This window comes from Leopardus geoffroyi, chromosome C2 (genome assembly GCF_018350155.1).
Source record: "Leopardus geoffroyi isolate Oge1 chromosome C2, O.geoffroyi_Oge1_pat1.0, whole genome shotgun sequence".
In the NCBI taxonomy this organism is placed as follows: Eukaryota; Metazoa; Chordata; class Mammalia; order Carnivora; family Felidae; genus Leopardus; species Leopardus geoffroyi.
Window position 1 is genome coordinate 153116408 of NC_059333.1, and position 27320 is coordinate 153143727.

At 47.7% G+C, this 27320-nt stretch overlaps 1 protein-coding gene and 1 long non-coding RNA gene across 7 annotated transcripts in view; one reads left to right on the forward strand and one right to left on the reverse strand.

The window, feature by feature from the left end:
- Positions 1–6017, reverse strand: part of CTDSPL (CTD small phosphatase like) — a 120638-nt gene extending 114621 nt beyond the window's left edge. Inside the window, exon 1 of one of the 3 annotated variants that reach the window (XM_045436572.1) lies at positions 5867–6017. In XM_045436572.1, the coding sequence (XP_045292528.1) occupies positions 5867–5945 (79 nt within the window). In that variant the 5' untranslated portion in view covers positions 5946–6017. The remainder of the gene's footprint in view (positions 1–5866) is intronic. The other 2 variants (XM_045436575.1, XM_045436574.1) reach the window with 2 other exon arrangements.
- Positions 6018–6100: 83 nt separating this feature from the next.
- LOC123575823 lies at positions 6101–27021 on the forward strand. Of its 4 annotated transcripts, none has more exons than XR_006701018.1 (5): positions 7323–8113; positions 17569–17748; positions 17833–18025; positions 22151–22291; positions 26425–27021. It is a non-coding gene; the product is annotated as an uncharacterized LOC123575823 (long non-coding RNA). The 4 variants fall into 4 exon arrangements; XR_006701016.1 differs by lacking the exon at positions 26425–27021 and adding an exon at positions 24233–24877; XR_006701017.1 differs by lacking the exons at positions 7323–8113; positions 26425–27021 and adding an exon at positions 6101–6438 and having other exon boundaries at positions 22151–22486.
- Positions 27022–27320: the final 299 nt, after the last annotated feature.

Genomic DNA, 27320 nt, shown 5'->3' on the forward strand with positions numbered 1-27320 from the left:
CTGCAAAAGTAGTGTTAAGAGAAAAATTTGTAGCACTAAATGCACACATTAGAAAAGAAGAAAAGTCTCAAATCAATCTAAGCTCCCTTTCAAGAACCAAGAAAAAAGAGCAAAATAAACTCACATCGAGCAAAAGGAAGGAAATAATAAAAGAACAGAAATCATTGAAGTTGAAGACATAAAAGCATAGAGAAAATTAATGAATCAAAGACCCGATTCTTTGTAAAGATCAAGAGAACGGAGAAATCTATAGCAAGAACGACAAAAATTACCAATATCAAGAATGAAAGAGTATATCACCTCAAACCCTACAGGAACCAAACAGATAATATGAGAATAATATTATGAACAACTCTACCCATAAGTTTGACAACTTATATGAAATAGTCAAATCTTGAAAAAAAAAAAGCACCCATAACTTAGCCAACGTGAAAGAGATTATTTGAATAGCTCTATAACTGTTAAGGAAATTAAATTTGTAATTAAAAACTCTCCCCCAAAGAAATCTCCAGACCCAGATGATTTCACTGGAGACTTAACACCTATTCTGCATAATCTCTTCCAGAAAAAAGAAGAGAGGACAGACACTTCCCAATTTATTTTGTGAAGTTGACACCAAAACAGATAAAGACAATGCAAAAAAAGGAACTATAGACAAATATCACTCATGAATACAGATGTAAAAACTCTTAACAATATCCATCAATGTAATCTACCACGTTAGCAGACTAAAGACAAAACTCACAGGACGATATCAGTTGATGCAAAAAAATTACACAACAAAATAACATCCTTTAAAAAAATTTTTTTTAAAGTTTATTTATTTTGAAAGAGTGCATGGGAGGGCTCTGCACTGTCACTGAGGAGCCCGATGTAGGGCTCAAATTCACGAATGAACCAGGAGATCATGACCTGATCCAAACGAAATCAAGTGTCAGACATTTAACAGACTGAGCTACCCAGGTACTACCCAAAAATAATAACATCCATTCTTGCTAAAAGCTTTCAGAAAAACAGGAATACAGGGAGACTTCCTCAACCTGATAAAGACATCAAAAAAAAAAAAAAAAAACCTACAGGTGACATTACATTTAATGGTAAAGGACTGAATGGTTTCCCACTGGGAAGGTTGTCCAATCTCCCCACTATTATTCAACATACTTTGGAAGTATGTTGAGCAAGAAAAAGAAATAAAAAGCATACAAATCAGAAATGAAGAAATATAAATGTTCTTATTTGATATGTTTGTGTAAAAAACTGCAAGAAATCTACAAAAGCCTCTTACAACTAATAAGTGAGCTCAGCAAGGTCATAGGATATGAGACAAACATACAAAAATCGATTCTACTTCTATATAGCAATGAACACTTGGACCAAAATTAAAAGTACAATATGATCACTTAAAACAAGCTAGAGAAACATTTAAATGTTAATCTAACAAAACATCAACAGGACTTGTATGCTGAAAACTATACAACTCTGATGAAAGAATCAAAGAATGTCTAAATAAGCAGAGAAACATAACGTGTTCATGGATTAGAAGACTCAACATAGTAAAGATGTCAGTTCTCCCCAAATTTATATACAAGTTAAATTCAATTCCTATCAAAATCTCAGCAAGATCTTTTGTAGCTACAGACCAGGTTATTGTAAAATGCATATAGAAAAACAACAGAACGAGAACAGCTAAAATAATTTTTGAAAAAGGACAAAAAATTGGAGAAATCAGTCCATCCTATTTCAAGACTTACTACATAGCTATGGTAGATAAGTGAACAAGAGACCCTACACAGGGGGGACTGGGTGGCTCAGTCAGTTGAGTGTCTGACTTTGACTCCGGTCATGATCTCACAGTTCGTGGGTTTGAGCCCCACGTCCGGCTTTGTGCTAACAGCTCAGAGTCTGGAGCCTGCTTCAGATTCTGTCTCCCTCTCTCTCTGCCCCTCCCCTGCTTGCGTTCTGTGTCTCTATCTCAAAAATAAATAAAAAATTTAAAATTTTTTTAAAAAAAGAGATCTACACTAATATGCTGAACTGATTTTTTGACAGAGATACAAAGGAAATTCAAAAGAGGAAGGATAGCCTTTCCAACAATTTATGTCTAATTGCTTCAACAGCAAAAAACTGAACCTACATTTCTCATCTTATAAAACAGTGAACTCAGAATGGATTTTTTGCTACTGCGAGCAATGTACCCATCAGTGAAAATTCCTGTACGTGTTTCTTTGATCACATATGAGGGCACTTCTCCAGGAGAAACACCCAGAAGTAGAACTACAAGTTTGAAGATACGGCCAACATCGCTGATTGGCTGAACCAACACTTTGTTCCCACCTATTTCTAATCATCTCCTGCCTCCCATAACAAAGGCTGGAAAAGTTGGAAACTCATTCTGCTTGCAGCTAGGGGTGGCTGTGAGACCCAGTTCTTGCTAAATAAACATCGGCAAAAGTTTGCTGACCAGTCCTCAAACGTTTTTGCTTTCCAGGTAAAAGGGACAGACATGACTGTCGCTGTTTTCTGCCGTGAAGGTGGCTGTGGTGTTTGGAGGGGTGGCAGCTACGTTACAACAAGAACAGAAGCCAAGAGAATCATGGTGATGTCAGGCCTGGTACCAAGGAGTTGCTGAACCAAAGCCAGCAGGAGCTTACCTCCAGACTGTTAGCTGTGTGGGAATAAAATCCTATTGGTTTACGCCACAGGATAAGCCCAGTTGTCTGTTACTTGCAGCCAGATAGGTTCCTAAACAATTCAGTGCTAAATTATCCTCTAAAAAGTCTGTATTGATTGTATTCTCCAATAAAAGTCTGTAAGAGTATCCATTTCCCAAAACTTTTATTTACTCTGAATGTTGTCATTTTAAGTGCTTAACCAAACTGATGCATGCAACTATGTCACATGAAGTAGAGCATCACTTCATACATTTATGGGACAGATTGGCTCTTCTATGCTAGGACTTCCTTGTTCATGAACTTGTCCACTTTTCCACCGTACTAACCTTTCTTATTGATTTGTAAGAGTAAATGTCTAGACAGCAAAGCAGGCTGAGTTGAACTAACAGGGAAATCTGTCTCTGCATCTTTATACTGTCAACCAAATCAAACACAGCTAAGAAATAAATCTTCCCTGCCAGGCCAGGCTGTTGGTGGCAATCGTGACAGTCGTCTCCAAGGAATGCACCACCACGTGGCAACGTGTCAAGGAGTAATTCAGAGCCAACGTTTAGTATTTATGTTATTATTATTCTTCGTTTTACAAATCCATACCTAAAGAAAGGTTTAACATACATCATCTCATTTAACCCTCCTATCAAACACAAAAGCACTCATTACTATTCCTGTTTTACAGAATAAATGATAAAGTAAACTTTTTTAAAACCCACAGTGTGTCTCTTTCCTCCCACAAAATCTTACAACATTCCAGGCCCCACAAATAAAAACAAAATGGTTAAGTGTTTACCTAAAATTAAAATTATGTAAAATATATTGTGCCCATCTAAACAGATCAACATGCTTAAGCTAGAAACATCGCCGAACCTATTTAGTGATGCATGAATATGAAGAAGCTGTTCCAAATTTTGGCTCTGAAGTTTATTGCCATGTCGTAACTGACCAATTTTTTTCCATTTTTTAAAAGTGAAAAACTGAATCAAGTATTATTTAATGTTTCGGCAAGAAGAATCTACTGGCTAGCCACCCCACCCCCGAGCGGCAAGTATTGGCCTAATCAGATAACAATCCGCCAGCCAGACACTAGAAAACAAAGAAAATAAGCTGTTAAAGATAATAAAAGATCGCCATGAAAAGTAATGTAAACAGGTTGAATAGAAAAAGCACCATCCTTGACGATTTGTGCGTGGCTTGGATTTTGGATAGACTGACTCTAAAAAGCCTAGCAGCTGGAGGAAGAGAGAGTGTTTGGGAGGACCCCACTCCTAGACTCAGGTTGGGGGCAGCAGGAGGGCTAAGGTCCTGCTTTATTTCCCTGCTTTATGCCACACCTCTCTTCATAACAGCTGTGGATTCTCGCTCTGGCAAAGCATCACGCAAAGCACTCGATCCAGAGTGGGTGAGAAGCAGAGGCACCAAACCACCTCCGTGCCTCCCACTAAACCTTCGATGAGAGGACACACCCGGCCCAGAGCGCACAGGCCGGGGCTCCAACTGACAGTCCTGATGGCAGAAAGGTCAGAACGAGTGTTGCCCACTTGGGCCCAAAGAGACATACAGATGGACCTGAAGCACCCTCTTCGCTTAGTTTTGTAGCTAGTTTGTTAGGCACAGAAAAATGCCTGGGGGAGTTTGATTTCTAACTCCACATGAAAGAAAACGCGTCTGCAGACACATAATGTTCCTGGTTTACGAAAGTGCAAATGGGTTGACAAATCCCCAATCTGGGGGTCCCTCTGGCGGTTTCTTGCCTTTTCTGATGGGCCTGCCCAGTGGTCCCTGCTTGGAAAGAGACAGGGGCTTGTCTCCTCCCACCTTCACCCCACTTCCTCAGATGGGCTGCACCCCTTACCCTGCTGGCACAGCAAGGGTCATAACACATGGAAAGAAATCTGACTCTTTCCCAGAGTTGGCCGTAGCCAGGCTAGGCTGGGTGGGGGGAGGGTGTCCTGGTGGGCTGCTCCTGACATCAGTCCAGGTGTTTGGGGGGCGCACAGCAGGAAGAGAGGGAGGCAGGCTTTAGTCACCAAAACAGACCAAGCCAGATTCCTTGGCCCTTCAAAGACCTCAGGACAACTCACTAGAGGGACAATAAGCAGGGCACATAAGGGGGACATCAAGTCTCAGAGGGGGGCAGAGGCACAAAGAAAAAGAACCGAGGAGGAGACAAAAGTGGGTGATGGGGTCAAATGTGCTAAAATCAAACCAGGCATTGCAGCACAGAGAGAAGGGACACACCCGGCACCCTAAGGGCTCCCTGAGTCTGTTAGAGGTCGGCCCTAAAAGGGCCCAGGGAGCATCAGACCAAGCAGACACTCCCAACAGGCTGTTGTCACTGAGACCAGAAGTCGAAAAAGGGGGAATGGCTTAGGCAATGCCTCCCCCGCCCCTTGCCTCCCCAGCACTTGCACAACCAACTAAAACACCCAGGCACACGGCCTCACTGGTGCACACATATGGCACAGACAGGCCACAGCCTTCGCGTGAGTGCACAAACACACACAACCTTCCAGTCCATGGACACAGCGTATTCAATCTGCCAGCTGGTGGTGTAGGCACACCATGCACACACACAAACTCCCGTCAGTAGGGAACACACACACAACCTGTCTGCAGGCTCACGCTCATGCACACACACACATACTTACTCCACAACCTCTTGGCTACATACAAACCTGCACATAAGGTACATACAGAACCTCATGGCCTGGCAGGAGAACATGCACTCACGACCTCTGCGAGAGGTGCACACACACACACACACACCCCTACAATCTCAGTTGGCGTGCCCGCACACACACGTTTAAGTGCACACACACGCACTCACAATCTGTCAGGTGCACAGCATCCTCCGCACCTCTCTGGTAGACGCACACACCCTGAACAACCTCTCTGTCTCATGCACACACAAAACCCAAAGGGCACAAGCACTCACAACCTGCCAGCAACACACACACACACGCACACACACGCTCACAACTTCTCCGTTGGTGGAGCGCAAACCTAAACTCGCAGCGCGTCAGGGTCACCGCCACCCGCTCACAGCCTCGCCTGCGGGCTCACCCCCACACCCACGCACCCTCCTGCGCGGGCGCACCCCTCCCCCAGGCCCGTGCGGGCGCGCGGCAGCCAACTCTTGCGGCGCGGGGAGTGCGCCCGCCCCCGGCCCGCGCCCGCCTACCCGCGCCCCTGCTCACCTTTCTCGCCCGCGCCCCGCGCGCGGCCCTCGTCCTCCTTGGGGTTGGTCACCTGGGTGATGATGGCCGGGCCGTCCATGGGTGCGCGGCGCGGCGTCCGCCCGCCGGCCCGGCCCCCCGCAAGCCAGGCGCGCGGGGGCGCGGCGCGGGGGGCGCGCGGGGCCGCGGGCCGGGGGGGCGCTCGCCGCCGCCGCCTGGGCGCGCCCGCCGCCCGGCCCCGCGCTCAGGGAGAGGCGGCCCGGGCCCGCGCCCCAGCTCCCGCCGCCGCCGCCGCCGCCGCTGGGCTCGAGCGGCCGCCGCCTCGTCACCATGAACCCCGGAGCCGCGCCCGGGAGAGCCGCGCACGGGGAGGCGGAGCGGGAGGCCCGGCGCCGCGGGAAGCGGGAGCGGCCGAGGGGGAAGGAGCGAGCGCCGAGCGAGGGCGGGAGGGCGGGCGGGAAGGAGGGAGGGAGCGAGGGAAAGAAGGAGGGCGGGCGGGTGGGTGTGTCCCGGCCCGGGGACCGGCCTCCGCCGCCGCCCCCGGCGCTGCCCGCCGGGCCCGAGGGGAGAGGGGTGCGGGGTGAGACGGAGGGGTGAGTGGAAGGCGGGAGGGGCGTGCGCGCCGGTGTGTGTGTGTGTGTGTGTGTGTGTGTGTGTGTGTGTGTGCGCGCGCGCGTGTGCGTGAGGGGGTCTCGGGCGGAGGACTGGGGCGCAGGGCTCGCGGTGCCGGAGATTCGGCGGGGTTCTGGCGGTGGATGCCAGGGGCCCGGGGCTGGGGGAAGAGGTGCGGGGAGCCTGGCAGGCGCTGGGAGCTAAGCGGGGGCCTGCGGGCGTGCGGGTGGGGTTCAGAGGGGGTGTGCACTGTGGGACCCGGGGGCCGAGGGGGGCTCGCACGGCTGCGGGAGTGAGTTTGGGCCCTGAGGAGGGATGTTTACCGCGAGGAGGCCGGAGGAGGAATATGGGGGGGGGGGGGGAGGGTGTTCCGTGGGGGTGTCTGGGGGGAGAGGCTGGGTGAGGGGCGTCCCGGTGCGGGGACCGAGGAGTCAGGGATCAGGGCGCGGAGAGCAGCGGTGTGCGGAGGTAGAGGCTGCTAAAGAGTGGTCCCTCATACGCCGAGGAGGTCCGCGGAGGGGTCCCGGACGCTCGTGTGAGGAAAAACCCGGGGGCGCGCGGGGCGGCAGAGGGGTCCCAGAGTGCGGAGAATCCTGGGGAGCCAGGAGTAAGCGGGGAGTCAGGAGGGGCGTCCGCGGTCGGGGCTGGGGGATCCAGGCGTGAGGTGCCGGCGGAACCCGCATCCGCATCGGGCCCGAGAGCCTGGGAGTCGGGCGAGCCTGGGAGTCGGGCGGCGGGTCCTCGAGGACCAGTCTCCTGGTACGTGTGGGTATCGGCGTCGAGGGGGGCCTGGGCAATGGGCATTTCCGGGTGCTCTGCAATAAGGGGGGTGGGGGAGCCGGTCGTGGGCTATGGAGAAGAAGGGGCCGGTCGCGGGCCTAGCTGAGCAGGCACTGTGCTTCTGAAGAGCAGCCACCTACTGTCAGGCCTGGAGCGACGGCGTGCATGACGGCTAAGTGGCCCCTCGGCCTCGGAGAGTCCGAGCTTTTTCGCGCCCGCGCCTTCGCGTTCCAACTTGGAAGCCACACAGCCAGCCTTGTAAACCAGGGGGCGGGGCAGTGCCGCAGGAGGGCGGGTCCGGGGGCGGAGCGGTAGCGCTCGCGCGCGCTCTCCACCAATCAGGAGGATTCGGGAGGGCCTGCGGAGCGTGACGTGATCTGCAAGGCCGAGGGGGCGACCTGCGGCCTACAGAGCCTCGCCTGCCCGCGCGGGGTTGCGCGCGCACTCCGGGCCTCGTAGGCACGTTCAACCCCGTCGTGACTTAAAAGACGTGACGCTAGTAGGTCCTTTCTCGCTCCCCCGAACCTCCCGGAGCTGGTGACAGCCAGGTGGCGTGCGCACCGAGGGAACCAGCGAGCCTCTCCAAAGTTTTCAAGTACACTCCCGGAAGCCCTCTGGCGGGGGGGGGGGGGGGGGGGGGCAACCGGCCCACCTAACCAGTTTCTGCGCCAGGTGGAGCGCAGTGAGGGTCTCGGTGTGGGAGACCTGTCCCCGGGACAGGGCTCTTGTGGCCAGGCAGGAGGGAAGGCACTTCAGGAGAGCTGCTATAAGAGGTAGTCGGGGCCGTCTGTGGTTGTGCTGTGCCCCCAAATCCAAGACCTCCAGTGACATCCTGGCTCTCTGTGCGTGTGGATGGGTCCTGTGCCGGTTGTCTTGGTACGTGTTGATGCTTGTGTACCTGTTCGTCTAAGAGCACCTTTGGGACCCAATGGATTGCCGGGGGTAGCTGAGATATGAAGGTTGAAATGAAGTGCCCTGTCGGTTAGGAACGTAAGCCCTGGGGTATATACAGCCCAGGCTCCAGGACATGCCCTGCCTAACCCTCCCGGGTACGGACCAGACTGGGGCCCTATGGCACCCAGGACTAACCGTGTTCCTACTCGTGATGCTCTTTACATTTGTCACGAGGGTAGGGCTGGCCCAGGGCCTGGTGAATTCAAATGTTCTCTGAATTCAGTTTCTAAAAAACTGCAGAATTCTCAGGGGTCAGAGGGGTCTTGCAGCCAGATACTGTTCTACAGTTCTTACTGTGTGACCACAGAGATCTGTATCCCTGCTGCCTGGTTGAGGCAGCATCCCTTTAGCCAGGGCAAGGTGATGGGAACATTTGGACTCACTGATCCACACACTTGAGGCCTTGATTCCTTTTGCATGGGGGACTTCCGGAAGGTCTACTCACTTAGCTGAGGCAGGGAAGGAGCTCAGCGCTCAAGGGTACAGGGCCAAAGGACATGATTTTCACACACAGAGCTCCTCGGGTCTGGCCTTTCCTGGGTGTCCTGAAACAATGACACCCCCCTCCCCCCCCCCCAGACCCTCCAGTTTCTCTTACCTGTATCCCTCACTGTCCTCAACTTACTTCTGAGATCACCTCCAAAAAAAGGAAAAAAACAAAAAGCTACCTCACCGAAGCTTTTGTCTCAAGCTCAATCAAGAAAACAGCTTGCTATCTTTTTAAAGTTCTTCTTACCCTCCATATTATGTTCATTTAAAGTTTCAGGGTTTTTTTTTTTTTTAATTTTTTTTTTTGACGTTTATTTATTTTTGAGACAGAGAGAGAGAGAGACAGACCATGAATGGGGGAGGAGCAGAGAGAGAGGGAGACACAGAATCGGAAGCAGGCTTCAGGCTCTGAGCCATCAGCCCAGTGCCCGACGCGGGGCTCGAACTCGTGGACCGCGAGATCGCGAGATCGTGACCTGAGCTGAAGTCCGACGCTTAACCGACTGAGCCACCCAGGCGCCCCGTGGGTTTTTTAATTTCGTAAATATTCACAGAAATCAAAGAGAAAAATCACCCACAGCCCTATCAGCATCCTTAAATCTGTCTATTTTTTCTCTGCTTCTCCCTGTCCTTGCCAATATGTTGACATAATTTTATGTAGCTATAAAAATATCATGGTTAAAATTATAAGGTGAGCATTTTTCCATGCGGTGCATAATCATTTATAACTACCATAATAAATGATTGCATAATGCCTCACTGAATGAGTCTTAGATAAGATAGTATCTTGGTTTGATAGATGAAGGAAAGATTCAAGAATTGCTATTGGTTCACCTGATTAGTCATGAGAAGAAAATACATTTATCTCAGTCCTTAACAGCATATCCAGAAGGATCAAATAATTAAATATAAAAAATTCATAGGGGCGTCTGGGTGGCTCAGGCGGTTGAGTGTCTGATCTTGATTTTGGCTTAGGTCATGATCTCAGGGTCCTGAGATGGAGCCCCACGTTGGGCTCCATGCTGAGTGTGGAGCCTGCTTAAGATTCTCTCTCTCTTTCTCTCCCCCTGTCTCTCTCCCCTGCTCGCACACACACGCTCTCTTTCTAAAATACAAAAATAAATAAAATTTTAAAAAATTAATTCATAAATAAAACAAATATAGGTAAGTGCTTTTTGATGTCAGATGGGAAAAGCTAAGAGTGACACAAATTACAACGAAATACAGAAATTACGGAGGATAAGATTAATAAATGTGGCTACATTTGTTCTTTCAACAAACATTTATTGAATGCCCACTATGGGTTAGGTTCTGTTCTAGGCAGGCTCTCAGAGTTGTCTGAAATGAGGGTTAGGGAAATGGGCTGTCATAGTCCCACATGTCCAGTTAAAGCTATGGGCTGTCCCTGGGATTCAGGGGGCTTAAAGCCCCCAGACACTTTGGGCTCTTGGGGAATGGAATCAAAACAGACGTAGTGACCTGAGGACAGGTACCAGCCATTGGAGGCCAAAGCACAACAAGTCCAAGAGAGAGATGCCCAGAAACAGTAAAAGGGATCTCAGGGGTCTGAACAGAGCACTGAAATGTTATCGGAGTCTCATTCCCCAAACTATTATAATGCAGTGTCCTTGTACCATATGCCCGATTTAATGTTTTTCTTTAAATTAACTTAATTTTTATCTAAATAGAAAATTAGTGGATACGATTTAGAAAAAAAAAAAAGGCAAATGGAAGACGTAGGAAGAACCATGACTCAAAAGGGAGTGCTGCACAGAGTGCGGGGGCAGAGATTAGGGTACCAAGGGCAGTGGGACATGGCCCTAGAACTGGCAAGCCTGGCCCCATGAGGCCAAGGACAGGAGCAGGTAGGAAGATAGAGGGTGAGATCAGCCTGGCCTGCAGACTCTGGTAGAGCTCTGGGGTGGAGCTCCAGTTGGGGGAGGACAGTTGGACCAGAAGCTGGGGGATGGGGGCAAGAATGCTGGTGGGGGGAGAAAGAGGCTGCCCTTGACAAAGGAACACTGAGTATGAAATGGGTGACTGGGAGGAGGCAGGGGAGGATGAGCGTCCCAGCTAGAGGGAACAGTAGCACGATTTCAGGCTGAGCGGCCAGGGAGAGCATACCTGGGGGAAAGTTCACAGTGGTTGGGGTTGAAGGCTCTGGTGATGTGTAGGGCTCATGTCAAGCAGAGCCTTGTAACTCAGGAGAGGTATCGGGGATTTCTTTACTCTGAGGGCTGTGGGAATGATCCATTCAGATATGTCTTTAGAAGGTTCCTACTGGGGCACCTGGGTGGCTCAGTCGGTTAAGCGTCTGACTTCAGCTCAGGTCATGATCTCGCAGTTCATGAGTTCGAGCCCCGCATCCAGCTCTGTGCTGACAGATCAGAGCCTGGAGCCTGCTTCCAATTTTGTGTCTCCCTCTCTCTCTGCCCCTCCCCCACTTGTACTCTGTCTCTCTCTCTCAAAAAGAAATAAAACATTTAAAAATTAAAAAAAAAAAATCCTGCTAACAGATTGGGTCAGAGGCAGTGCAAGAGGCAGGGAAAACCCACAGAAGATGTCATGTTAATCAAGAGAGGAGATGATGGGATGCTCTCTGGACTTGCCATTCCCAGCCTGGCTGGCCCTACTCTTTGTCTTTGAATCTCTGCTGTCTAGGTTCTGTGCTTTGTCAGCTTTCTGTCTTCTCTGTGGGCATCTCAATCTTGAGTTTTGTGTCTGTTACTTAGTTTCTATCTCAGTGTCAGCTTTTCCGTCTTTCTTTGATTCTAGCTGCACGTGCTGCTGGCTCAGGGCAGCAAGTCTCCTGCTGGGAAAGGAGTAGAAGAAGTGGGATCTGGGCAGAGATTCCTGGCGGTCAGTTAAGTGGATACAAACCTGAGTCTGCTCACAAGTCTCTCTGTCTAGATGTGGTTCCTTGGGACCTAGATGTGGGTGGCAGTTCTCCCCTACAGTGGACCAGCCCAGAGTCTGATCAGCTCCAAAAAAGGCGTATTCTAGCTATGCAGGACAGGCTGCACTCACAGAGGTCGTTTATTTATTCTTCAGGTATGTTTTTGGATGCCTTCAGTGTGCCAGGCTTGGGCCAAAGGCAGTAGACATAGTGCCCTCAAGAGACTCATGGCCTGATGGAAGACGCAGAGGAAAATCAGGATGGCACAGAGTAGAACTGATTTATTCTCTTGGTAGTCCAGGAGTCCCCACAGAGGATATGATGCTAGCAAAAGCATCTTCGAGCCCACAGTGTCCCAGTTAGGAGGACTTTTCCAACCACGGTGTGCACAGAGAAAGCGCCATCTGAGGAATAGTGGGACATCATGACGGAGGAAGAGATTGGGGTTTTGAGAGCCAGGCTGAGTTTGGACTTCAACCTGTGGGTAATCTGGCGCTATTGATACTTCTTGAGCAAGGAACAGGTAGCATTTAAGAAATGTGTTCAGATCTGTGAGTTGAAGTCGAAAACAATTCAAACCAGGCTAAGCAACAACGAGGACTATATTGGCTTGTGTAACCAAACAAGGGTTACATGCCTGGGCTGCAGTGGTCTGGGAACAGCACCTCTGACTCAAGGATGTGGAGGCCCCAGGGGGAACAGAAGCCAGAGGGCTTCTTTATGCCCAAGACGCCCTGTCTTGTCTTTCCCATGCAGGTTGCCCAGGACATCATTCCTGAGGGCTCCCCAAAAGCTCATCTTTTTGTCCTTAACATCCATGCTGCTCCCACATCCTGATTCTTCCTTTCCAAGACTCCTGCTCCCTCATCACACATAGATTCCTCCAACCAAATGCCTATGTCCACCGACACCTGGCATCCTGGCCATCTTTGTCCTCTGCTGTCATCCCCAGGGATGCTCTCCATCTGTCCCCGTGTGGGACCTGTGCAAAGCATCCTTGCCACCTATAGACACTTTACTGCCAAGAATAAGGCCCCCAGATGAGCCAGTGGTCCAGCAGATGCAGCCTGCCCCCTGGTGGCCCCCATGTGGTGAGGTCCTTTTCATGTGCCAATTGGATATGGAAGTTGGACTCACTGCCTGCCTGTTCCCTGATGAATAATGTAGGGCCCAAGGGCGGGCTGCTCCAGAATGTGCCACTTTGGCATATTGATTAATTAATTAATTAATTTATTTTAGAGAGAGCAAGAGAGCGTGTGAGATGGTGAGAGGGGCAGAGGGAGAGAGAGAGAATCTTAAGCAGTCTCCTCAGGTACCCAAGGCTTGATCCCATGACCCTGGGATCATGACCTGAGCTGAAATCAAGAGTTGGACACTCCACTTACTGAGCCCCCCAGGCACCCCTGGCATAGTTATTATTTTAAATAAAAGTTACCTGAAAGCCAGCCTGTGCAAGAAGGACACTCAGACCCTCTGTCCCCCTGAAATCAGGAAAGAAATCTCCTGGGTGAAAGGTACCCCACCTGTACCAGGAGGTAAGGAGACCTCCTTATCACCAGAGATGGGAATTTTAGAGCTCAGAACAAGCCTTGTTACTTTTACTAAATTACTACTCCAACCCAAAGTTTTTTCTTCGTCTTGTCAATTCCTCACAAATTTATTATCTCTTTGTCTAAAAAAGTATAAAGACCCTGCTTTGGTCATTTCTTTGGGTCTCCATTTCATTATTGGGCCTTCATCTACGCATAAGAAAACCTTGGGGTTTTTTTTTCCACCTGTTAATCTGTCTCATGTCAATTTAATTTGTCGTGCAGCTGGAAGAACCTTGGGCCAAGGGAAATCTCTCCCTTCTCTTCAGTACCATAGCCAGAGTGGACTCGCTCCTGTCCCCTGCCTCACCGAGCTGTCGTGGGCTGCACTCCTGTTCAGTTTCCCCCAGGGTATTAACAGAAAAGAGCTCAGGAACGTGAGGGCCCACGTGCTTGTCTAGGGCATAGAGGGCAGGGGAAACGAGCATTGGGCCCCACTTGGCAGCCAGTCTTCTTGGTTAGAAGATGAAGTGGCATTGGTGATGCTGGCCACAGGCGATAAAGAACAGGCCAGTGAGCTGGGGTCCTGAACACTGAGAAGAGGACCCTAGGCAAAAAGTAGGTGGTTAGGAAGTGTTTGGGGAATTTGAAAACAAGACACGTCCTGGCCTGAGACAGACTCTCGGGCCTGTGAGGCTGAGTTGGTGCATCTTCAGGGCACCCAGAAATCCGAGAAGTCTTTGCGGAGGAGGACATCCTAGCCACTTTCCTTCTACTTCCCAAATCCCAGACCTGCCCTGCCCAGAGAACTGGGGTAGGATAAGGGGACACGGCCCTGTGCTCACATCCTCCCTGGGAGTCCTGGGGGGAGGGAGGGCATGGTCCTACCCTGAAACTCGGTTACCAAGGAATAGCTATTAGAACAGGGTGGGTAAGGCAGCCCTGTGTCCCCGCAGCCCACTGGTGGGAGTGGCTTTGGTTCCTGAAGGGCCAGAGAGTCCCAGAGTCCCAGATTGATGTGGTGACTCTGGAGCCAATGAGCTCCTTGAAGTGGGACCCCACACGTTTAGCACCCCATGGATTGCCCCTTCAATGCTTCTCCTATGTCCCGAGGTGCCAGGCATCACCTGCCCAGGCAAATAGAGCCTGCTCTAGCCTAGCTGATGGCATCTGGCTTCTCTTACCCAGGCTACCCAGGCCCAGGCTTTGGCCCAGCCACAGGTCCCCTCTTTGTTCCCTGACTTGTGTTTGCAGTGGCTGAGTTGGAGCTGAAGTAGACAAACCCAGACATGCCCAAAGTCTGTGGCATGAGATATTTCACAGGCAGGTCTGGTCACAGACACACATTTGGCACACACAGGTAGAAACTCATTTGTACACAGGCTCATATACGTGCTGGGACAGAGGGCACACACATGACAAGGTTGTCTCTGCCCAGGCTGGTTTCTTCCACCTTGGCATGCCTGTTTTTCTCTCTCTCTCTCTCTCCCTTGCCTCTGGTTCTCGAAGTCCAGCCCTGCCAAGCCTTCCCCTGCCTCTTCAGTTCCCCTTGAACTGTTCAGTTCCCCTCCTACCTTCCTGGTCGTTTTGGCCCGTCCCTCCCGTACATGATCACAAGCAAAAGCAAGGAAACGTCTGCCAGCAATTTCTATTTTTCACACAAACTTCCCCAGAGGCCCGGGTGGAGAGAGGGCTGGGCTTTCTGCTTTGGAACTGGGGGAGAGGATACAGCGTGAAAAAAGGATGTCAGCATATTAGCCTGTCCTCTGACACAAACAGCCCCACCCCGAGCCACACACATCTTCGTTCCCCCAGCACACTCCCAGGTGCACCTGTTCTACCTTGTCCTTCTACGCAGCCGTCCCACGTGCACCGCTGAAGCCTGTTCCCAGATGGGGCTCTCGACCCCAATGAACCACCGGTCCCGCTCTGCTGCCGAGGTGGCCATGGGAGGCACTCCCTGTGCTCCACACCTGAGTGCTAGGCTGGGGACCCTGTCTCCACTGAAGGAGGCCGCAGGCCAGGTTCCTCTCTCTGGGCCTTGCTTTTCAGGTAGATGATGGCCTGTTGGCCCAGAAAGAAAGAGTGCAGACCAGAAGGGGACGCCTATCCTGGTCTGAGCTTGGAGATGGGACTGAGGAAGTAAAATTTCCAGACAGTTTGGAACCATTACAATGATGTTTTAAATGTTCAAAGCAAATTTTTGAGAAATGAAGATACGAGTCACCTAGATTTGGCCAGACCTAGAGAGTCCACAGAGTTCCTTAACATTGTCTCTGTCTCTAAGTCCCTGGCGGCTCTTGGTGGGAGAGAAGGTGGGTGGGTGTCACCCATCCTGACTGTTTACCTTATGCCAAGCTCTGACTGGGTACCGTGTGTCCCCGAGGGGGAGAGGCTCCTGGCTGCAAAGAATGGAGACACTCGTAGGGAAGGACAGGGGTGAGGGTCCCAGAGCAGGGGTCTCTGCCCCATCTAAAGCCTCATGGGAACCTAGCTTAGACTCTGGAGAAACCTACTGCCCGATGGCCCTCGGGGCTGACCGGGTCCCACTGCTGACCTCAGGAAACTGGGTCATTCAGGATCAGAAGCACTCCAGACCAGCCCTCTTGTCATTTGTCATGACTGCGACTCAGCCAAATCTTCCATCCCGGCTTCTCTTTGGGTCTAATCACCTGTCTCCCTGTTAGCAACTTACTAATGCTCTCAAGTCCCATTTTCAATTCTGGGGAGAAAGAGAGAGAGAGAGAGCGAGAGAGAGAGAGAGTCTGTTTAGTTCAGCTCGTTACCATTGTTCAAGTTAGGTTGTGTAAAATTTTACTACCAAGCTTAGTGACTTAAAAAAAATTTACGTTGCGTATGATCTGCAATTTGGGCAGGGCTTGATAGAGATAGCTCACCTCTGCGTTACATGGTGCCATCTGGACAGCTTGAAGGCTGAGGCTGGGGCCGTCAGAAGGCTCACTTTCTCACGTCACAGTTGACACTGGCTGAGACTTTGAGGCTACTGGAAAATCTAATGGTTGTATTACTCATGCCTTTCACTTGCTGTACTCTGACGTTTTGACATCTTGGGATCTTGCTGACTCTGGATGGACTGCGCCTCCCAGGGCTAGCTCATTCCTAGAGATGGCGAGTAACTCACCTGTGCGCAGATCTTTCCCATGCAAACCAACCAATCCAGAGCTCATCTCCCCGCCCCAACCACTCCCTTATGAAGCTTTTACACTCCAGGCCAGTTTTCCCTTTCCCTAATCACCTCAGGGCCAAGTGCATCCCAGAGCCCACGGACACTATTCAAACTAGCCAATCCTTAACCGGCCGAGGCTGTCTCACTTGTACCTTTCCATGGAAACCACAATAAAGTCTCTTGTCACAGCTTTCCTTTCTCTTAGTCTGCTTCCTGACCAACCCTGGCTCTTCCTTTTGAGCCCCCACCCCATGGCATGGTATACCCCCTTCTCTTGGGAACTATGAGTGTAACGAATTGTCTTTTCAATGGCAGTCACCCTCTGATCCGTTGGCCTCACCATATGTGAATGATAACAAAACCCATATTTTAAACCAATGGTCTCTCAGGTGGTGTGGGCTTCCTCACATCCTGGTAGCCGACCTGCCAGAGTGAGTGCCCTCTGAGAGAGAGCCCAGTTGGGCAGCCATATCACATTTCATGACCTAGTCTCAGAAGATACCCGGTATGGCTTCTGTTGCTTTCTGCTCACCAAGGAAGCCACAAAGTCCCGTCTAGGTTCAGGGGGAGGACAAATAGACCCCACCTCTTGGTGGGGCATGGCAAGGTGACAGACGGACACGTGAACAGAAATGTGGCGGCAAGTGTTGGCAAGTACAGTCTGCCAAATCATCCTCTCTGGGCAGAAGTCTTCGTGCCAGGCCACCTCTTAGGTCACCGGCCAGTCACTGGTTAGGCTGCTCATAGGTCAGATGTCCAGTCCCATTTCAGTACTGTCCTACCTGAGCAAGAGGAGCCCTCGCCCTGGGCCTGGCACTGTGGAGTGCACTATCCATGCCCTCGCCCCAGGCTTCCCCTTCTTCAGGGGAGGAGGAATTTGCAGGACCACAGGGCATGTGACTACCTACAATCTGTGTACCCACCAGCCCTGTTTTCGAACATACTCAGAGCACCCACAACCCTGGAATTTCCTACCCAAACAGCTCTCAACCCACCGCTAAGATCAGTAGGCATGTCTTCCCTGGATCTGTTTCTTGAGGGCTGACCTCACCATTGGTGAGGAATGGCCAAAGGGTGGCTGTTTGCAAGCATGGGGGTGGGGGGGTAAGAGTACAGCTGGAATGGACAGATAGAGGAGAGTCCCCATGCACGGCCATGGTGCCTCACGTGTCGGGGGGAGGAGGAAGGCAGGCTGTGGACCAGGGGCTTGGGGGCTTGGGGATGCCCCCATGCAGAATGTCAAGGAATCTGATCACTTAAAAACTTGGTCTTCCAGCCTTGTGTTCCTTTGCAGTTCCCTGGAATGGATTGGACGGAGTGAAGCGTGCAGAATCTGTGTTCTCTTTCCCCACAAATGTCAGAATTGGGTCTTCCCTTGTCCAGCTGGCTCTTGGGGAGGGGTGGCATTTCCTGGGGTGTAGAAGATTGCCTGAAGGAGAGCCCAAGGTGGCTGTAGGTGTGTCAAGCACAAGGGACTCTGTCTTCACCAATGCTCACAACCTCTCTGTGAGATGTAGAAATTAATAATGGCTTGTTACAGGCAGGACATGGGATCAGAGAGGCCGAGAGGCTCGCCCAGTCACACAGCCAGAGAGGAGTTGAGATGGCAATGGTGTCCCTCATGTCTGGGCTTCCTTCTGTCCAAGAAACAGCTGCTTGAGATTACAGGGCAAGGAATTGCCAGAAGAGTTTGAAGATCTGGATCCCGTGCCTAAAATAGTATGGCTCAGAAGGTGAGTGCACTTGATTTATTTGAGGAAGAAATGGCATCGACAGAAATCTAGGAAAGGGTTCAGGGATAAACATAATAGTTAATAAAGCCTCCTCAACCTGAGTGGAGACACATTCATCTGGGACAAGTAGCACGTGATCAGGGACTGAAATGGGCACTTTTTCCTACATTCTGATTAACGAGGCCTGAGACCCAGAACCTGCTAGATGGGTGTTCGCTAGGTAATGGAGACATGTTCTCAGCTCACAACTGCAGACTGCCTATCTGTGGAATATTCCAAGAGAAATGTGAGGAGATGGAGGTAAGCGGCAAGAGAGTATGACATAGCCCTAAAGTTATGTCCTATCTATTGTGTCTCTCCTTTGCATATGCTATTCCCTCTGCCAAGAATGTTGTTCCTGCTCTGCTCCTTGAGTAACACTTCCCTGCCTCCCAAGGCCCAGATATCAGGGGACCTCCTTTTCTGAGTTTAGTATTCCTGGTATGTGCTCCCTTGGCCTTTGGACTGATTAATCTGGAAACAGCAATTGCAGGGTGAGAAGGGAGAGGTGGCACGAATGTCCCCTGAATCGGTCTGCAAACTGATTTAACACATCCTGGCTCTAGCAGATTCGGCTGCACCCTCAGATGAGACGGTCCCATATCCTGCATGGGGCCCCTGCTTCTCACCTGGTTTCTCCTTCCTACCCAGAAAAGCTATGCCAAGACCATTTCCCTTTCCAGTACTGAAATACATTTTTCTTCTTTCCTAACTCCATTCAACTTTAAAGTCTCTTTTTGCCTTTTGGTTATATATATTTTCTTTTTTTAGTGTTTGTTTTATTTTTGAAAGAGAGACAGAGTGTGAGCGGGGGTCGGGGAGGGGCAGAGAGAGAGAGGGAGACACAGAATCCATAGCAGGCTCCAGGCTCCAAGCTCTGAGCTCCAAGCTGTCAGCACAGAGCCCGACACGGGGCTCGAATTCACGAACCGTGAGATCGTGACCTGAGCTGAAGTCGGACGCTTAACCGACTGACCCACCCAGGCGCCCCTACAAACATATTTTCTTCAACGGTGAGGTCCTGATAGATCATGAGGCACCGCTCTAATGGCTAAGACCAGAAACCAGGAGGCAAGGTTGCTTGCACCTCTCCAAAGGCAGTGCAGACCTTCCACAGGGCAAGACTGTCTGAACCTCAGCCGCTTTTCCTCGTTTCTGAGAACAGAGGCTGATTCAGATTTACACTGCTTTATTACTTATTATTATATACGAGCCATCTCCGCAGCCTTCTTGTTGGTGCTAAGTCGGTTTAAAAGTTCCAGATGCAGGAAAAGCCTTCTCCAGCCCTAGCACTGGCTGTTGTCAGCAGGACTTCACTCAAAATCATGTAAATATCCAAGCCAGAGAATGCACACTGGCAGCGCAGGCGTCCATGCTGGAGGCAAACCTGGTTGGTTGTTGTTTCCACTGTTGTTTGGTTTTGCTTGTAGAGGGAAGACTCTCACAATGGATTAAAAAGAATAATAATTATAGGCTTAAAGAAACATTGCAAAAATAAAGAATTCCTGTTATACCCTTCAACTAGATTCCCCAAATGTTTGCTTTTTATCCCCCCATATTATTATCATTTGAACCACGTGAGAATTAGTTGCAGACTTACCCCTAAACACTTCAGTGAATATTTCCTAAAAAAACAAGCACAGTCTCTTACATAACCATGTACAATTCCCAAAGCAGAAAATCAACATTGACACAGTATTATTATCTGATCTGTAGGCCTTCCTCACCTTTTACCAGTTGACCTGTTCCGCCATTTATAGCAAAAGAGAAAATTTATTTTTTCTGGTCCAGGAGCCACTCTAGGATCATGTTGTCATGTTTCTATTATTTCCTTTAATCTGGAACAGTTCCCTGGTCTTTCTTTGTCTTTCATGATTTTGTCAGTTTTGTAGAGTACAGGCCAGTTATTTTGTGGAAAATCCCTTACTAGGGGTTTGCCTGTTGTTTCCTGATGATCAGATGTGGGCTATGCATTTTTGGCGGGAATACTCCAGAAGTATTGTTTCCTTACCGGTGTGTCATGTGAAGGGGCCCACCATGTTGCTTTGCGGCATTGGTATCATTCACTTCGATCTCTTGGTTAGGACAGCATCCCTAGGGGTTTGTCTGCTGCAAATTTTGTCCCTTTGTATTTTCCCCTTTCTAAATAAAAAGCATTTTGTGGGGAGGTACTTTGAGATCATGTAAATATCCACATTCCCGCCAAATATTTACCCTCTGTTTCTATCATCTGTTGATTCCTGCCTGAATCAGTTACTGCCATCCGATTTTCCTGGTTTGGGAAAAGTGGGAATTAGTTTAAGTTAGCTTTTGTGTGTGTTTGACATCTTCCCATTATTCTTTGGGCCCTTCTTTAATTTCTTTTCTGTCTTTTTTTTTTAATGTTTATTTTTCAGAGACAGAGAAAGACAGAGCACGAGTGGGGGAGGGGCAGAGAGAGAGAGGGAGGCACAGAACCCAAAGCAGGCTCCAGGCTCCGAGCTGTCAGCACAGAGCCTGATGTGGGGCTCGAACCAACCAACTGTGAGATCATGACCTGAGCTGAAGTCAAACGCTTAACCCACTGAGCCACCCAGGCATCCCTCATTTATACCTTTCTTTTTCACTTAATGTAGAGGGAAATAACTCCATTTCAGTTTACAGAGATCTTCCTCATATCTTTCTTTTTTTAGCTGCAGTGCATAGGAGTATCTTAAGGATACATTCCTGAATAACTGTGTAAAAGGGTAAACACACATATAGTTTTGTTAGGAATTGCCAATTTCCTCCCAGGAAGGTTGTCTCAATTTGCATTTCCACCAGCAGTGTATGAGAGTGCCTCTTTCCCCACAGCCACAACAATAGAATGTGTTGTCATATTTCAAATTTTTGCCAGTCTGCTGGGAGAGAAATGGTATCGCAGCATAGTTTAAATTTGTATTTCTCTTATAATGTGAGCTGAACATATTTTCATATGTTTAAGGCCCATTTAAATATCTCTATATATTTTAGTGAACTGTCTATTCATGTCTTTTGCCCATTTTTTTTCCTATATATTTTGTTAAATCTCACCTCCTCCATGTTTTAGAGCTCTTTCTATATTAAGGATATTGGCCCTTATCTGCAACATAGATTGCAAATATTTTCTCCCGTTTTATCATTTGACTTTGCTTATGGTGTTTTTTTGCCAAGAGGAAATTTTTTAGTTTTATGTGGTCAAATTTATCAATCTGTTCTTTATTGCCACCAGATTTTGAGGCATAGTTAGAAAGCCTTTCCCTACACCTAGATTATGCAAGAATCCATCCATATTTTCTTCTAGTACTTGTATGGTTTCATCTTTTACAGTTAGATCTCTGATCCATTTGGAGTTTATTCTCCTGTGGGGTGTGAGATAAAGATCTAGTTTTTCCTTTGTTCCATGGCTACCCTGTGGTCCCAATGCCATCTGTTAAAAGGTCGATCTTTGCCCTAGTGACTTGAAATCTCAGCTTTATTGTATAAAAATTTTCCATATGTATTCAGGTTGATTTTTTAGGCTTTTAATTCTGTTCTGCCGGACACTCTATTCATGCACCAATATCACACTGTTTTAATTACAAGGCTCTAAAGGATGTTATAATGTCCAGTAGGGCTAGTCCCTGAGCCCTTATTAAAGTCTTTCTTTTTTTTTTTCTAGATATTTATTCTTCCATAGAAATTTTAGTATCGACTGGTGTAGCACCACTAAAAAATGATTTGTCCCCAAAATGTTCCTAAATTTTGAATTAGTTCCCAGTGTTTAAAATGGGGGAAAATGTATGGACTTCTGGTTTCTCTTGAAAACTGGGATGGTTTATCAGCGTGGGCCTTCTCTTTGCACACCACCTCATGGTGTAGAGCAGAGCCGTAGCTGTGGCCTTCACAAAGGCCTGCAGTCCCCGGGGCTACACAGGGCCCACCCCTCCCTCTGACCTCTCACCTATGACCTTCACACATAGAAGTTCCTTGTGTGGCCTGTGAGTTGGTGACACAGGCTTTAAATGACCACGAATGTCATATTCCATGACTGCCTTTGTCATCTGTTTCTCTGTGTGACAATTTTTTTGTTCACTGCTATATTTCCAGGGCCTAAGAAGAGAGCTTGGGGCATTGCTGGCACTTGGTAAATATTTGTTCAATGAATGGATTTTTATAGATGGGAAACAAGAAATGACCAAAATGTGTTCTCTCTTCAGGAGACCACTGAAAACCAGCACATATGGGTGGGTAAGTTGGCACAACCCTTACTGAGGGCAATTTGGTGATATTTCTCAAAATTACAAATGCCCAGATCAGTAGTGCTCACACTTTTACTTATGTCATTTTATTTTACTTATTTTATTTTATTTTATTTTATTTTATTTTATTTTATTTTATTTTATTTATTTTAGAGAGAGAGCATGAGTAGGGAAGGAGCAGAGGGAGAGAGAGAATCTTAAGCAGGCTCCATGCCCAGCACGGAGTTCGACATGGGGCTCAGTCTCACAATGGAGAGTTCATGACCTGAGACGAAATCAAGGGCTGGACCCTTAACTGACTGAGCCACCCAGGCACCCTTCACGGTTTTACTTCTGACATTTGCCTCGCATGTGTTTGCACATACGCAACATGATGACATAAAGGGTTATTTATTGCAGTAATAATGAAGATGGGAAAGAAATTACATTTTCTTCAAAGGGGGGCTGATTACATAAATTATGGCTTATCTATACATTAAAACAATGGAACACCATACAGGTAATGAAAAGAATAAGAATACTTTCTACAAGGGGTGCCTGAGTGGCTCAGTCGGTTGAGCGTACGACTTCGGCTCGGGTCATGATCTCACTGTTCGTGAGTTCGAGCCCCGCGTCGGACTCTGTGCTGACAGCTCAGAGCCTGGAGCCTGCTTCGGATTCTGTGTCTCCCTCTCTCTCTGCCCCTCCCCTGCTCATGCTCTGTCTCTCTCTGTCTCAAAAATAAATAAAGACATTTTAAAAAATTAAAAAAAAAGAATACTTTCTACTGAGAGGGGAGAAAATACGTATAGCAGGCTGCCTTTTGTTTATAAAGGGAAAAAGCAAAGGTCCATATTTATACCTGCTTGTAAGTATGTAAGGAAAATCTGAATGCACTCAGAAGGAATAAATAATATGGTTGGTCAGGGGGTAGAGGAAGTATGGTAAAGAAAAGAGCAAATGGGGGTTGGGTGGGAGGGAAACTCCTCTCTCCTTCCATGACCCCGAGGAGTAGGTTTTAAACCAGGTACTTCTATATGCATACATAATGTATGCACACACACACACACACACACACACACACACACACACACATGTATAAAAACAGCTATTAAACTAAAAAGATAGCAGAGGAAGCCATCAGACCCCTGGAGACCACAACTATTCCGTCAGGACTCTCTGTAGGGACAGCCATGCGATGGGGCCACTCACCGGAATTTCATCCACTCTTGCTAAAAGATGATATATTGCACATGTTAATTCAATTTGGACAGAAAAGGCAATGAGATATGTTTCCGGTCCTACTATCATGCATCCAGAAACTCCCAGAGAGCACTTTACAAATTGACAGTCAATAAACCATTTCACCCAGTGGAGAAACAGAGCAAAACCCAAGATGGAATGCTGATATTCATGCCACAGAGGATGCTTCTCCCCCAAATACTCCATGATAAAAGAGTGAAATATTATAGCTAGTGAACTTAGGAATTTCGCAAAGAATTTATGGAGTAACTATAGTTCTAGAATGATCGAAGGCTGTATCTTCTAAAATATTAAAATGCAAATTCAGGAAATCTGCAGAGAATAACACAGACCTTATGTATTATATAGGGTTTGGCACATGGCATATGATCAATGTGAAGTGAATAAAAAAAAAAAGGAAATGTATTAAGCTGAGTGCTATTACTCAAATAAATTAAATTAAATAGATGAATCTGTATCTCTCATAGCATTTATCAAAATATTTTAAATTGGGGAGCCCAGAGAATAATTAGAACTAATACTGTGGCAGATAATATTTTTGATGTATCTATGTCTCAATAACTTGCCTTTTGCCCCTTTTTGATTTATAGTTTAATTTTTTTTCTGGGAGTGCCAGCTTCTTTGGAGTTATTAGCTTCTTTTAAAAATAATTCTCAAATACAAGCTATTCTATTTCCCATCCTTGTAGGCATCAAACAACAAGCAAATTTTAACATTCTCGGTGGGCAAAATACTGGTGTTTTGAATCAGTGTGCTACAGCTCAAGGTCATGTATTCAAAGTAGAAGAATATTAACTTTCAAAAAACTTTAGCACAAACCACCTGGGAATAATGATACTTGTGTGCAATGAAAAGAAGTTTTAGCACATGCGCACAGACCCGGAAAAGAATCTCCATGAAACAATGTAAGGTGTTTAGAATCAGATTATGCCTCTGTTACTTTTCTAAGACAGGTTTCCAATGATTTTCCTAGTAACTGAGATGACATTATAGAGAAAATGTTGCCAAGAGCCACCCGTTGACTTGGTTGTGGCATTTCCTCCATTGTTACAAAGTTGAAGAGTGAGTCTCCACCATGCTATAGCTTTGCAGGAGGAGTGGGGGAAATACGTTACAAAACCGCACAGAGAATGGCCCCACTTCAGTAAGGATCGAGTTACCCGCGTCATCCTAATTTTCCCTTTCTCTACTGTCCGGCAACTTGAAATGAATGCCTATGTTAAAAATTGCCTTTATATTAACATTAACAACTCAGGCAACAACAGATGTTGGCGAGGATGCGGAGAAAGACTATGTCTTTTGCACTGCTGGTGGGAATGCAAACTGGTGCAGACACTCTGGAAAACAGTACGGAGGTTCCTCAAAAAACTAAAAATACAACTACCTATGACCCAGCAGTTGCACTACTAGGTATTTATCCAAGGGATCCAGGTGTGCTGTTTCGAAGGGACACATGCACCCCAGTGTTTATAGCAGCACTATCCACAATAGCCAAAGTGTGGAAAGAGCCCAAATGTCCATCGATGGATGAAAGGATAAAGAAGATGTGGTATGTATATACAATGGAGCATTACTCAGCGATCAGAATGAAATCTTGCCATTTGCAACTCTGTGGATGGAACTGGAGGGTGTTATATGCTAAGTGAAATTAGTCAGAGGAAGACAAATATCATGACTTCACTCAAATGAGGACTTTCGGAGACAAAACAGATGAACATAAGGGAGGGGAAGCAAAAATAATATAAAAGCGGAGGGGGACAAAACCTAAGGGACTCTTAAATACGGAGAACAAACAGAGGGTTGCTGGGGAATTGTGGAGGGGGAGGGGCTAAATGGGCATTAAGGAATCTACTCCTGAAATCATTGTTGCACTATATGCTAACTAACTTGGATGTAAATTAAAAAAAATAAAATTAATATGCAAAAAAATTGCCTTTATAAGTTTACGGTTGAAGGGGTTTTTTTTTTGTTCTTTTAAAAGCTGCTTGATTTCTTTTCCCATTATTCCCACTAATTGCATAACTTAATTTCTTTTTTCATGTTGCCCCTCAGCACTACTTTACTGACGTTTTAGGAAGTTAAATGTTCTGCTACCATAAATACCAAAAATATCCGCAAGTCTCTGAAGCAGTCGTGAGAAAGGCAGTCCTGACTTGTCCTGACCAGCAGGGGGCCAGCCGGGAGCCAGATTATTTGATTTTCACCCAGTTAATTCAGACTTTTGAGGGTGAGCTGTGCCTCAAAAAAGCTTCCCTGGAAGCTTCCAAATAGGCAGAAGCTTCCTTCCAGCCACCTGCTAGCAGTGTGCCTGCTTCCCGTGCCTCACTACAAACCTGTATCTCTTGGCTCCTCCTGTCTGGACACTGGGCTCTGCACAGGTTCCTGAATAATCTAAGTTTGCACCTGCCACTGGACCTTTGCACATGCCGTTCCCTCTGCCTGGAATGCTTTCCCCTCCTTTTCCACCTGGTTATTTCTCCTTCTCAATCATTTCTTCCTTAGGGAAGACTTCTCTGCTACCAGAACAGGAAAACCCTTCTGTTTTATGTTATGAGTAACACCCTTTTTTGATATGATTATCTGTATGATCATCTATATGGTTATTGTGAGTAACCATAGTTATACAGCCTTCTTGTAGTTTGCCAAGGGGTGCGGTGTTAGCCTGGGAGACCGCGAGACCTATTTCTATACCCAAACTCACAAGAAACTTCTAGGCTGATACTGTATGTTTTACAGTGGGAGCTGTGACTATCAGTAGTTTCTTCAGTGACCATGAAAGTGGGGAGCAGGGGTTGAGGCTAGATGCATCTGTTTCCCTTTTCTGTTCAACTTTCGTTTTCCCTGAAGTTAAGAATTGTCTCTCTCTATTTTCCCTTTTAGTTTTCTCTGTACTGCTCACGAATTCATCCCCGAACTTTGCTCAACCTGTTTATATCTCCCTTCCTGACGACCAAACACGTTAGGTGTCCTTCAGCACTGATTTCTTGAGGAAGCCACATCTCCAGAGCCTCCTGACTTGTTCAGTTTGGCTGGGCTCACTCTGTCGTCCACTGCTGGTGGGAATGCGGAACGGTGCAGGCACTTGGGAAGAGTTCGGCAGTTCCCTACAAAATTGTACACACCCTGACCATACGGTCCTGCAATTGCGCTCCGGGGCATTTCCTCAAATGAGCTGAAAACTCAAGTCCACGCAAACACCTGCACCCAGATATCTGAGCAACTGTATTCAAAACGGCTACAACTTGCGAGCAACCGAGATGTCTTTCGGTAGATGAATGCATATATAAACTGTGCTGCATCCGGAACAATGAAATATTATTCAGTGCTAAAAGCAAATGAGCTACCGAGCCATGAAAAGACGTGGAGGAAACATCAATGCTTTTCACCAAGTGAGAGAAGCCAGCCTGAAAAGACCACGTCCTGTATGCTTCCAGCCATGTGACATTCTGGAAAAAGCAAAGCTCGAAAACTTTCAGGGGGAAAAAAAAGCAGAAGGAAATATCCACAACCTCAGGTGAGGTGAAGAGTCCTTAGACTATGACACCAAAAACATGATCCATAAAGGAAATAATAAATGGATAAATTACAGACTGGGAGAAAATATTTCCAAACCACATATGTAACAAAGGACTACTATCTAAAATGTATAAAGAACTGTCCAAACTCTGCAGCAACATGTGACACAGTCCAATTCAAAAATGGGCAAAAGAGGGGCGCCTGGGTGGTTCAGTCGGTTGGGTGCCCGACTTCGACTCAGGTCACGATCTCATGGTTCG